Source organism: Wyeomyia smithii, chromosome 3 (assembly GCF_029784165.1).
Source record: "Wyeomyia smithii strain HCP4-BCI-WySm-NY-G18 chromosome 3, ASM2978416v1, whole genome shotgun sequence".
Classification (NCBI taxonomy): domain Eukaryota; kingdom Metazoa; phylum Arthropoda; class Insecta; order Diptera; family Culicidae; genus Wyeomyia; species Wyeomyia smithii.
The window spans coordinates 99,941,338-99,955,349 of NC_073696.1; the positions used below are offsets into that span (position 1 = coordinate 99,941,338).

Genomic DNA, 14,012 nt, shown 5'->3' on the forward strand with positions numbered 1-14,012 from the left:
AACCCCTTAGACACTAGAATCAGAGGAGCACAGCGTGCACGATGGCTTGATCAGATTGAAAGTGATCTACGAGAGATACGACGCCTGGGAGCATGGCTCCATACAACCCAAAACCGAGTGGAATGGAGACGACTTCTTGATGCAGCACGAGCAACCCCGGCTCTAGCCTGCTAGGTAAGGTAAGATGTGGTAGTCCAAATACGTATCTGTGTATGAGTAAATTTATTGTTTACCTTCGAAATTAATAGTGGAATTTCATGGCAACTTTTTCATTTGGTCGATATTCGAAAACGCAACTTTATTTTGAAAAAGCATGAAATCGCTCAAAATTGGCTTGGCAGGCAGCAAGCTGTTTCTGCGTTTAGCATGGATCCTTAACACGTAATTCCTCCAATTCAGTTGCTTCGAAGATTTTTGACTTTTCTTCGTGCGGACAGTCATTAACATAAAAATTTCCGTCTTTAAAACGACGGAACCAATCACGGCACGTTGTTGCACTTAAAGCCGCATTTCCGTAAGCTTTTTTAAACTCTCAATGCGCTTCAGCCACCGTTTTCTTTGAATAAAATTAAAAAAGTAACATTTCCCGCATATGACGATTATTTGGCTCAAAATTAGACATTTACACACAAATAGAAGTATATGACGCCACAACTAACGTGTCTCTCGGTTTGGTTCATCACTTTTTAGATATGTTGAAATCGACTTCCTGCTGGCGCCATCTCTTGACAAATAACGAGAACTTAGTTGCGCACGTAATATAATAAAAAATCGTAGAAAACTCAAAATAAGACAAAATACAATACAATCAAACAATGAAACAACAAATTAAAAGAAAATTTAAAACAGAAGTAGGCTGAATGAATTAAAAACGAATTAAAAAAAAAAAAGAATAACATATCAAAAATAATTTATATTCAATGAATAATCTCCAAATACAATTTTCAGATCTTTGAAAAAAAAAACCAAAAAAAATGAGAAAGGATGGGTAAAATAAATCAAACTAAAGGTTAAATATAAAAAAATGAAATAATGAAAAAATAATCAAACTTTATAAAATTAATTTTAATAGAATAACCTAAGATAAAATAAAACGAACTGAACTAAACAAAGACAAAAATACTCTCAACAAAATTAAGAAGCTGACGTTAAATGAATTGAGAATATAAAAATATTATAAAAATATATTTATCGCAAAAAAACACGAATAAATAAAAAAATATGATGAACTTGAAAAAAAAATATACATTAAATTAAAGTAGAAAAATAAATGAACAAATCGAACAAATTATTAGTAAATGGGAGAAAACAGTTTGACAAGTAACCTTCTAATAAACATAAAAAAAATTGAAGTGATATGCAATTGAATTGATCTAATATAAAATAAAAACAAAGCAATGGAATAAGAGAGAAAAAAATAAAACAAAAATAATTAGCAAAAAAAAAAAACAAAAAAGTAAAACAAGAAAACAAAGAAAATAGTAAACTAAACAGAAAATCCAATTATCGGAAGAAAGGCGTAATGAGAAAACAAATCTATGATAAGAAATGCAATGAAATTCAATGAAGAATTCAAAGTGAAATGAAAAAAAAAACCTACAGAAATAAAAATCAGTTGCTGCCCGTATGACACGATTAAACTCAGGAAAGGGATCAGCGGATCGTCGTGAAAATTTGTATGCAGGAGTTTTTAGAGCAGGGGAAGATTAATATGGTGGTTTGAGAGGTTTATGGAAGTCTGTGGAGGTTTATGGAAGCAAAAAATTTTTATAGTCGTTCGAAACCCCGCCCTCCTCTAGAAGGGAGGGGTTCCATACAAATGAAACACAAATTCCTGCATAACTCGAGAACTAATCAAGCGAATGAAATCAAATTTGACATGAAGAGATTTTAGGGTGCCAGACATGTTTTTATGGTAGTTCGATAAGCCTGCCTCCTCTGAATGGAAGGGCTCCCATACAAATGAATCACGAATTTCTACACAACTTAATTTGGAAATGGAACTAAATTTGGAATGTGAGAATTTCAGAGTACAAGAAATGTTTCTATGATGATTTGACACCCCTCCTGTCTCTCGAAGGGGGGAAGGGGGTATTCCACACAAATTAAACACATATGTATTTCAACCAATTTTTCCGAAAACAGCTTAAAATGATGAATGAGAGCCAACAGTTGACTCCAGATGCCATTTTGAATCGTTTTTTTTACAACATAGAGTACCATATGGTATTGTTTGTGGTTGATATAGAGAAAAAACCCAAAAAATCTCTTTTCAATAATGATTTTTTCTTTGGAAAAACAACTCAATTGTCAAGGATAATTGGTTATTTGAGCTATTTGATTTCACTGTCTCAGCATCCGACTACAAAGATTTTCTCGAAACAAATTTTTATTTTTCAATTTTTTTAAAGTTTTGTTAAATTTTTTTTATTTATTTTGTTTTTTTTTTTTTGAATTTATGAATTGACTATGGAACGACCATTTATTACGTAGCACAAAAATAACTGTTTCCGACTTTCTCTGCTTCTGTATAGATCGTAAAAATTTTCCGTATGGGCTTCAACGCTTTATCAGGCGATTCCCTTCTCTTCAAGTTATATTTGAAATTGAACAAAAAATTACTACTATATATAATCGAGCCTAAAATATATAGAATCGAATCATATAAGATTGAGTATATATATAATCAAGTTCGAGCTGTAAATGACTTAAGAAAACCCATCGGATTCTGAATCGAAATATTAGAAATAAAAATCATTGAAAAAAAACATGCCGCGTAAAAACGACTTTTTTGGGAAACCCGCGTAAATTTCTAAATCCGCGTGAAAAAAACCGTGCAACATTCGAAATCCGTGTAAAAAATTCACGTAAAAACCCGCGTGAAAGGAGGCTTTAGTGTAATAAGGACATTAAGGCAAATAAACCAAAATCAGCAAAATAAATAATGATAAGATAAAATAAAATAAAAGAGAAATAAAATGAAAAGAGAACAACGAAAATAGGGGAACTAGAGAGAAATTCTAATTACTTGAAAATAAAAAATAAATGATACGAAAATAAATGAATATAATGTTAGAATGTACAGTTCAATATGCTACCGACATTTCGAAATTTTCCCGGTACCAATCTGCTATTCATGGTAGGCAGTAGAATCCATGACGTTATTTGCCGCAATCAACACAACCCAGATTAGTGAGAGTGATTTTTGATTACTGTTTTAAAACTAGCTAGCGGCCCATATAAAAGCAGCTGGTCAACTGTAATGATACGTTTCAGCATCGTTACCCGCAGGCAGTACTTGTTATGCGATTAAATGGGGTTGAGCAAGGGAACTTCACGGAACGATCCCCTTCCGCTGGGGCTGCTGATAGTTTCGCATCATTTTTTTTCTTTCCATATTTTGCATAAACTAATAGCATATCGGTGTTGCAACATAACTGCTACAGTTGGTAGATCAGCTACGGAACAAGAGCAGCCCTTTGTGTTTCATTATTGGTTTGGGTTTGAGAAGTTGCTGCATGCCGTAGCTCAGCTGACGACAAATGAGCTGGAAAATTGTTTAGGAAATAGATATGGAAATGATGGGTGGTACCTGTGATTTACCTATGAGAAGGATGGAACTCGAGTTCAATAACTTTGCGAAACAAATAGATCGCATCAATTGAAATAAATTGTTGCTGGCCAATGTTTTTCTTTCCACCTCAATGCACCAAGCGATCCTGCGACCAGGCAATAAAGATGTCAACACGAAAGAAAATATTATTTTGATGTGCATGCTTTGCATTGTGCCACGGCTCATCGCCTCGTAAAGTGCTTAACCAAATGGAATGATAAACAATGAAGCAGCATTATTTTCAACACGCAGTTTTTATGAATAAAATAATCACTTTCGTGACACGTTTGGGGACTATTGTTCAGGTTATTCTGTTATTCATGCTGGTGGGTTAATTTCTATGGATCTTTTTTCGTGCTTTTGAATCGATTAGACTTAACTATCTGTTAATTGGATAAGCCCTAAACACGATTTGAAAAGAATACTAGGTAATTGTCCTACTGTAAAAAAGGACCCATTTTATCAAAAAATAAAAGAAGAAATATTTATTCTCAGTGCTCTAATTGATAATAAGTAAATTTTTGAAATCAAAATCATCAAAACAGATGCTATGTGATTAAACAAATCCGTCTGCATTCGATAAATTCTGCACTTCTTTTCTTTTTGTTTACAGCCAAGCTCAAAATACCTATGAGTTGCTCAAATATTTCTGTGCGACAAATTTGCGATTGATGACTTCACCAAACCGCTAATAATGCAGCCGCGATGTTATGTTCTTTCAATATACCGTAAAACCGTATTTACCTATTCGCTTCAAACAGTCTTGACAGATTTTAAATAGATAAGATAAATAAGTTACTGCGGGCCACATGACCACTGCCAGCCACAAAAAGCACACAGAACGTGCAAAAGTCGTACCCCGGAGGACTGCGTCATACACATAGCCGGCCCGCACGGCAACTGGCCCGCTCTCCGCGTGAGTTTAGGTAGGCTGAAACTCTTTTTCAGCTGAAAGCAAACGAGGAAATAACTTCGATGCATAGCATGGTCATCTTTCTAGCGATCGATGCGCCACCTGCCATCGACTAGTCTAAAATTGGATACGTTTTTTCCGCCGAGCGCAGCTCTGGCGGACGAAAGGCGCATCATAAAGGTGAGGGTATCTTTTATGGGTCTCGATTGGTTAAATAACAAAATGTATGATTTTCAGCTACTTACAGAAATAGTTGAGCGTTTCTCGCGTCTGCTCGGTAGTCAGTCCGAGTCCATCCTGCGGAATTGGCAATGCCGGGTAGTTGACAAACCAGTCCTGATTCTCGTAACCGCCGAACTTGGTGGTCGTGTCCGCTCGCACCTTGTACTTGGGAATTTGTTCCTCTAGGAGCGAGAAGATCTCCACCTCCGGTAGATTGTCGGCGCTGCATAGTTCTGTTGCGGGAGAAAAGGTGAAGCAAATTTATATTGAGTAAATAGATGCTAACAGGGGGCGGCTTCGGCATGACTTGTAAAATAGGTAACATGTAAAATTAACACCCGCGTGCAAGAGACGTGAATAACCTAGTGGAAGAAGTGTTGTAACAACAGCCACTAAACAATTTATGTTTTTTATTGGAAACAGTGGCTCGTTGCTGTATTTAGTATTTATGCCACGCTTTTTCAAGTGTAGGATAGTTTCGATTAATGCTATCAATTTGTTTTCAAGTGCATAACAAGCTTTGTTGATAGAGGCCTGCCTGTATGTTTTCACGGTTATAAGCTGCACCACTTACATTTTCTCGCCCTTGTGTTCAGTGAAGTGGGTTGAACTTCAATGCATTTTTCACAAAACTCAGTCAGTAATGGCTAGTACCTTTCGATAGGCAAGGTGATCAATCAATACGTAATTTAAATAATGCTTAAATCTTTAATAGAACAGTTGTAATGAATAAACTTCAAAGATGGGCTTGCACATAAACATTGGTTACATTGTATGATAACAATGTTAATTATTATAAAAATAACAAAGATAAAACATAATGTTAACCTACACGAACGCACAAGCGAAAGTAACAGATGAATGAAACCCATCTGCGTGGGGAAAAGCAGAGTGGATTATGTCAGTGCGAAGCATCAAGGCCGTTTATATTTACACAGCACCTTAAATGCGAAAAAACCGAACATGCGATTTGGTAAATGTCTCTGGCGATGCACATATGTTATGTGAGAATGTTGGCAGCAGCAGCAACAGCAGTAATAGAAAACATCGCAGGCTTAGATTTGTGAAGAAAAAAAAACATCGGCAGGCTTGATTTAGCTCACGTGATTCAAACAAACCGATGATGTGTTGTGTATATTCAAGGTGAAGTTTCACTTTTAATTTTTCCTGCGAGTTTCTTCGTTAACCCAAAATAGGGTCACACTTCAACTTACCAGTACAGCAGGCCACGTCTCGTTTTTCCACCTTCGGAAGTGTGCTGCTGGCAGCACTTCCACGGTACGCCTGCTGCAGCAGCAGCCTTCGCTGGGGCAGTCCTGGCAGATGCTTTTCGATTGTCGCCTGTGTTACAGGACTGAGGGGGGTCCCGGCCCCACATTGTGAGGCGGCAGCCAGTTTGGACTGGTAATTTTCCTGGGAAGGAGAAAAAAATATTACTTAAAGTAGGTTGCTTATACTGAAATATCTTAGCTGCTAATTGTTTCCATGACATATTTTGGAAATGAAGCTAAATGATTTTGAGAGAAACTTAATATGCTTTACCCTTAATTAACTCGTCTGAATAACTAAAACTTGGCAAGCTGCAGTTAGTCGAAGTGCCAACTAACAGATTCGTTTGAAACGGATGAACTGAGTCTGGGAAAAAAAGTAATGAGTGATACAAATTAAAATATGTTTCTTATTGCAGTTCGTATGTTGGCAGCGGCATATATCATAAATATAAATTTAGACTACTCAATTGAAATAATCTTGAAGATCTTTAGAACATTTGAAAACGTTTTTAGAAGCAATATTCATGGTCATGAACAAATTCAAAAAGTTGTAAGAAATAGTAGTAGTAGCTTTTTATTATGGGGTTTTCAGCCTGTGGCTGGTTCACCCCAGGTAATTTAAATACAATATAAAATAATTATATATGCTAAATACTGTTGTATAAATTACAATTCTTTAAAAAAATTAGTATGTTACTTTCAGCGGCTGGTTCTGCACTCAAAGCTTCCTTAAGGCTGTTGGAGATACCGTTCTGTGATCTTTGGCTGCAAAATTCGGGACATACACAAATGATCTGCTCAATGGATCGTTCCGTTCTACAGATAGTACACCATCTTCTAAAGGCACCCTCTCCGCTCATATCATGAGTTATTCTGGTGTGTCCCGTCCGTACGCGGGAAAGGACAACCCGTTCTCTCCAGTTTTCACGATCGGGCCACTCTTCGGTGGTGTCTTTAATTTTACGTAAACACAAGGTGCGGTTTTGGCACCACATTTCTTCCCATTTTTCGCGAGTGCCTCTATCGATGGCTTTTCGGATATCCATAGCTGGAGCTTGTTTAGTGTATAATATACCTCGTCTGCCAATGCCTGTATTACGCTAAGAGAATCAGTGAAGATAGCGATGGGGCCTTGAGCAGGCATAGTGGATGCTACAAAAACTCCGGCTGCTTCAGCGGAAAAAACAGACGAGCAGTCGGGTAATCTGTAAAATTGATCAATCCCGTGTTCGTGGACTCCAAAACCGACTTTCCCACTCTCCTTCGATCCATCGGTGAAACGCTTTGTTTAGTTTTTGTACTTCTCATCGATCAAAACTCGTGCTGCCTGCTGTACAAGTGCTGGATTCTGATTCTTACGGTCATAGCTGGTTAATGTTTTGTCGGTAAATGGAGGAGTAAACCACCAACCCCGATCTCCATTCCAGTGAATTCTTGACACTGGGGGGAGTGCTTGGCTGGCAATCTTTTTCCAGGATTCTGCCCCCTCACTGAGGAGGTGAACCCTTCTATCACTAGATGAAGATTTTGCGGCATAACTAGTGGCTCTTTTCGCGATGATTGAGTACAATAGTAACTCAAAAGGGAGCGTTCCTAACTCAGCATGTACAGCCAGAGTTGGTGTCGAGGGCAATAAATTCGAAACAATCCTACGTGACGTGTTGTACGTCGGTCCCAAAATGTTGGCCATGTTACCAACAGCGCTGCAAGTCAATTCCAGGCCATACGTCAGTTTGGAGCCAAGGATGGCCTTGGCTACTTTGAACCTTACCCTCCTGTTCCCGTTGATTCGTTTTCCAGAAATTGCTTTGAGTAAATTCAATCTGGTGCGGCAGCTTTGTTTTGTTGAAATAAAATGCGGTGTGAAACATAACTTGCTGTACTACTCCCAACACTCGCATTGTTCTGCGGAGCTTTATTATTCTGTTGTATAGCGTAATCGGTTTCGAAGTTCCCTTGTGGTTGCCGCTGCAGTAATGCATGTATTCGCTTTTTTCCGGAGCCAGTCGAAAACCGGATCTTGAAGCCCATTTTTCGACCGCACGTACTGCCGTTTGAGCTTTCCTGCGCAGTGCAGGCAAAGTCTTTCCTAAACATATTAGAAGCACATCGTCTGCATAGGTAAGAACGTATGTGTTTTTAGGTAGCTGAAGAAAAACTGTATTCATGATGATGAGAAACAACGTTACAGCCAATACTGAGCCCTGAGGGACTCCGGTCTCTTCGCACTTAACTGCAGATCTTGTATTACCGACAAGGACTTGGAAAGTCCTTCCGGTAAGGAAATTGTTGATAAAGTGCAAAATATTGCCTAAAAAGCCCCCAGTTTATCAGCTGCTGGACGGCAATAGGTGTGTAGGCGCGATTATAAGCCTTTTGGATATCAACTGAGACGATTTCAGCATGCGAATTGGTGTCCTTAGCTTTTTTCAGAATTTCGCCTAGTGCAGCGAAATACGTGCCAGTTCCATGCCCAGCTCGAAAAGCGTGTTGCCTGCTGTCTAGCAAGCTGTTGTGTCGAAGGAAGTGGTGGAGGCGTCGGTTGACCATCCGTTCCATTGTCTTCGATACACAACTCGTTAAGGATATTGGTCTATAGCCTGCAGCTTCGGAGCTCAGGTCGTTTTGTTTTCCTATCGGTACCACTAAACTATGACGCCAATTCTGAGGAAACGTGTTTTGTATCCACACTTTGTTGTATAAACGGAGCAATCATTCCTTACCCACAGCTGGAAGGTTCTTTAGCATAGGGTATCCAACTTCGTCGTCACCAGCAGATTTTCCCTTGGTCTTAGAAAGAGCAAAGTCGAGCCATTGAAAAGGGATCATTGATGAAATCATTAGGGCCATGTTCTGGAACCGCAATGTTCTGAGAGCCAATCACTTGAATGTTTTTCTTCCTGATAAAATCAATGGTATAGTTGTCAATGGCCGAGCTGTCAGCAAAGTAGTCTGCAAGGGTGTCAGCTACTACTACGGGATCCCTAGTAGCCGCTCCATCCACTTTTGTAGCCATTCCGTTAAACCGCCTTTTGCCATTTAATAAGGTCACTTTTTTCCACAGTTCTGCTGGAGACTGAAACTCATTAATACCATCTAAGAATCTCTCCCAAGAAACTTTTTTTGCATCGCGGATAGCCTGTCTGCATTTGTTTCTCACAGTTCGGTACGTCTCAGTGGCTTTTTCTTTGTTCGGGTGGCCTTCTGGTAAGCGCTTTGCTGCTCTGAGAGCTTTTCTCCTTTCTTTCACAATTTTTTTGATGTCCTTTGACCACCAGGGCAGGGCTTTTCTCCCAGGTCGTGGGCTAGTTTTTGGGATTGCCTCATTGGCTGCCTCGATAATCAAATTCGTGAGCTCATCGATGTTAGTTGGTGTTGAGTCCCGGAGCTTTGTCGAAACAGTGCAGTTGTACAAGGGCCAATCTGCGTCGTCGTAGAGCCAGCGGGGTCTTCTTGATATATTAACCGGCTTGTCGTTGGTTGAGATGAGTATCGGGTTATGGTCACTGCCCATAGGATCATCATATTTTTTCCAACCTAGTCGATGGACGACACTGCTGCTTGCCAGAGACAGATCGATGGCGGTTCTCGTGGTGCCTCGTATGAATGTTTGGGATCCATCGTTAAGGACGGTAAGATTGGCATTTTCTATGGTATCAGCAATAATCGATCCTCTGTTGTTGGCCCTAACACAGCCCCAGCTGGGGTGGTGACTATTGGAATCACCCAGAACTAGCCTGGGTTCCGGTATCTGTTGGAGTGCCTTTCTCATCTTTCTTTGCAGACCGGGAATTTTCTGACATGGTAGATAGATACTTACTACTGACAGTGGAAAGGGACACAGGGACCTCACTGCTACTACTGGGAGATCACTGTTTATGTGTAATATATCATACGAGGTACCTTTTTGGATACCCATTGCTACAGAGTGATAGATGTTCGTGAGACGTTTGGTTATCCAGTCAAATTGTCCTCCAAGGGTACGGTTCATCGCACTTGGGTCGGCTCTGTGAATTTCCTGTAGAGCGATGACTTGAGGTTGGTGTTGTTGGGCAAGGATTTCTAGATCTGGTAGATTGTTGAAGAAACCATTGATATTCCACTGCAGGGCAAGTATGCTATGTTCAATGGGTGCGGCGTTGGATGAATTAATGTCGTCAAACTCTTCGATGTTGTGATGGTCATTTGTTTGTGTTTCGCAGACTCCAAGGCTTCCGGTTTTTAACTGTGCGGATGTACTAATCCGCGGGGAGGTATCGTCAGGACTGTTCTGACCTCGACCGTCGATGCTGCCATTTGGCGTTCACTCCGGTTCGTTCGTGTGGAAGTCAGATAGATGCTATTGTGTATGTCAGTAGTTCCATAATCTATAGCCTCATTGTTGTTGCGGGTAGTTGTGGATTTTTGTGTTGGTGGGAAAGTGCTAAAGATGATTTGTGACGTTGGATACGTTAAGGGTAGGGTTCGAGGCATTTACTTTTTAGCAAATTTCTACTGCTCCGATATCCATCTCCTCTTCAACGATTCCGCTAAGAGCCTCCTCTCCGGATTCCATAGAGCTGTCGCTGTATATTATCTCGGCGTGAGTCTTAGGGATCTTGCTCTTGAGGTGCTTGCTGTTACTTCCTGTAGGAGAGGGGTTCCGTTTGGGAGTGGACTGGTTGTTCGACTGTTCCTGTACTTTTTTTTGGTCTGCGGTACCAAGTTTTTTGTTTTAACGTTGTTCATTCAGTTTGGTTAGAAGTTGTGTAGCTTGTCCAGGTGTTGTGTTTCCCTTGGTTATTGCTTCGTCGTGCTGTGATTTTAGCATGTTTACGAGTTTCTTCAGAACATTATTTTCGTGATCCTTTTTCGTTGCCTGTTCCTTTAAGTTATTTATTTGTTTAACTAAATCCTCAATGGTCCCGTTTGCAGCAACTGTCTGCATCCTGTTGTTTTTGTTTTCTTCCAGGATTTTTATCCTTTCGTCTCTATCGTTCAATTTTTCCGTCAGCTCCTTAATTTTCAGCGTTAGTTCAGTCAAAGCGGTTTCATTGCTGGCGTTAACTACGGTGGCATATTTCCTTGTGTTGTTATGACTGTTGAAAAGTCGACTGGCGGCCGGATAACTTAACCCGTGATCGACTCGTAGTCTTTGGATCTTCTTTTCCTTTTGGAAGGTTGGGCAACTCCTGCTGTTGAGTCCGTGTTCGTGAATGTTGCATCTGCGACAGAAGGATGCGTTCGGGCACGCCGCATTTTCCTCTTGGGAGTGGTCACCAGCACAGTTACCACAAATCGTTGTAGCTTGACATCTTACGCGAGTGTGTCCGAAATTCTAGCATTTGTAGCAGAGCATTGGGGACGGGTAGTATGGCCTCGTGTTTACCCGGATATATCCAAAATCGATGTAGGTAGGTGGAGTGGCGCCCATAGTTGTCAAAATCATTGATGGAGTATTAACTATCCGACTATCATCTCTTCTGGTGAAGCGTCGGATTCCGATGACTCCCTGGTTGGCCAAAGATGAGAGCAGCTCCTGATCGGGTATATCTATCACGTCGAAACAAGAGACAACGCACTTGCTGCAATTCAGCGTGGGGTGGTGGATGATGCGAATGCTGGTTTTGTCAACTAGTTCGGTCAGTGACAGCAGTTTCCTTACGTGATTTGGGTTCCGCACTTTCAGTGTGTAGAGCTCACCTCGACTCTCTGGAAAGGCACCGGTAATTTTGTCCCCCGTACATAACTCGATGGATGTACGGATGGTAAAGGGATTGCGAGGAAGTTTCCCGTCGATCGCTTCCATTCGCAGCAGTGTCAATTCACCGTAGTCGCAGTTGGGGTCCATCCATGTGGGCAACGTTCTTCTGGTTGGGGTTCCATTGACTGTTCCATCACTGGCAAAGCCGCTCCCACATGTGCTAGGGTCGGGGTCACCCATGATGGAAGACGGTACTAGGCCGGTCCGGAGTGAGCTCAACGGACCGCCTCCTGGCTTCGGACCAGACGAATCGGAGCGAGTGTTTCAAGGTACAATTTAGTCACACGTGGTACAACCGGGAACAAAGCGATAGTCGTATAATGGCACAAAAAACAAAAGCCTATCGAAGGCGCTAACAAAGCAACGAGAATAACCACTCAAACAATAGCCCGAGAACAAAAGCGCGTTACGAAACGGAGTGAAGTAAAAACCACAACCGTCAGCGACGAGCGATCAAACCGAACTCTTGTAAGAAATACTTAAAGCCTTTCAAAACTTTTGAACTATAATATAAATCTGAAGGATTCAAAACCATTTTCTCTTCATGATCGGTTGTGTGATTACGCAGTGCAACAATTTTTTTGGCTTAACTTCTATAAATGATTTGTTCATGTATTTTGATGCAAAAACGAATTTCCTTGAAATTGGTCCTATTCCACCAAGGGGCAACAATTGCGCTATTTTGAATGTTTGAGAAATCGAACATTTTCAATGCTTTTTTAAAGCCATTTTTTTAAGCCAAATATCAAAATTCTAAGAGTTAGTTTGATCTTAAGTCAGTTTTTGTCCGACTTAAGATCTGTTTTTTTTTTTCAAAGATGGATAAAAAAATGCTATTAGATGAACAAACTCTTAGAATGTTGATATTTGGCTTAAAAAAATTATGTCGAAAAAAATTTGGAACATTTCCGATTTCTCAAAAATGGCGCCATTGTTGACCCTTAACCCTCTAGTGCTCAGTTTAATTTTTAGACGGATTTCGGTAAAATCACTATGAATTTTTATAATATTTTTTAAACTAGTTATTGAAGCTTTTTAGAGGTAAGCCCGTCTACAGGCGACACTGGGCACTAGAGGGTCAAGATTCTAAAGTTTTGAAAGCTTCTAAAAGAAGTTATTTTAATATAGTATCAATTTCTTTGCATCTTGGGAACCGCATTGTAAATATTTATATAAAAAAGTGAATATTGAGAATATTGAAGAGAGAATAACCTGAATCAATGATGATCTTGTAGCAAAACAGGATTGGAAAAACAATGCGGGTTGCGTTGTAGTAAAGATATGAGTGCGGAAGATATTGAAGAGAGAAGACAGAAGAGAACAACGTAAAAGATTAAGTGTTTTCTTGCTAACTTTAGCGATACTGCTTGCCGTAAAACGCGCGTGCTGTTTGAATAAATCGTTTCGTAGTCCAGTCAATGGCAGCGAAGGAAAAAAATCACCTCTAGCGATTAATGAATACACATAAAACAAGCCTAAGATGCGTTGCAATCGTCGTCAGTATGCGAAAAACAAAGTATCGGTGCTGGTGCACTCTCTTTGCTTTCCTCTTTACGATATATTTCTATTCATTAGTGTACACCACAACACGTGGTTCTCAATGTGCACAACTCGGTATATGAAGTTATTCGTCTCTGTTACACAGAGGGATCAGAACTTGTTATATCCTTATTCATTTGACTCATGAATATGATTTTTTGACAGAAAAAGAAAGAAAATGACAGTGTATGCTCTCCTACTCTCGCTTAAACTCAACCGCTGCCGAAGTAGTCCCTTCCCCCACACATTCCCTCTCACCGCACCACACCTCTGCTGCTGTTCAGGCGACATGATATTCTCCTGTTGCTATCCTTTCTTCCCTTAACTACCGGCCTATGGAGAGACAAACGCAACGATCGAATCGCTTCTCAGAGCTGATGTAGTCTAGTCATGTGTTTGTTTTCTCCCAGAAACCTATGCACCATATCATCATTTCATTATGGGTTGAGAGGATTCAAGTTTATTCACGGTCTGTACCTACACTTCGTGAAGTGTACATGTGATGAATAAACGACGATTGCATCATATTCGTTTCCGTCACTGGTCAATGGTCAATTCGAGAACAACATTCGAATTGTTATTTAACGCATGACATAAACAGTACCAATGGAAATCAACTTTTTGAATTTTGTTTAGCAATAGGTATCAAAAAATTTTGTCTTGTTGAAAAAAGTTCCCATGGAAATTCCAGCTCAATCGTGCAGCAGCCTG

At 40.0% G+C, this 14,012-nt stretch overlaps 1 protein-coding gene across 2 annotated transcripts in view; it reads right to left on the minus strand.

Moving 5' to 3' along the window:
* Positions 1–14,012, minus strand: part of LOC129732613 (trafficking kinesin-binding protein milt) — a 161,542-nt gene that overhangs the window by 128,938 nt on the left and 18,592 nt on the right. For both annotated transcript variants that reach the window (XM_055693626.1, XM_055693625.1), the window contains exons 2-3: positions 5,963–6,161; positions 4,772–4,981 (exon numbers count right to left, since the gene is read on the minus strand). In XM_055693626.1, the coding sequence (XP_055549601.1) occupies positions 4,772–4,981; positions 5,963–6,161 (409 nt within the window). The remainder of the gene's footprint in view (positions 1–4,771; positions 4,982–5,962; positions 6,162–14,012) is intronic.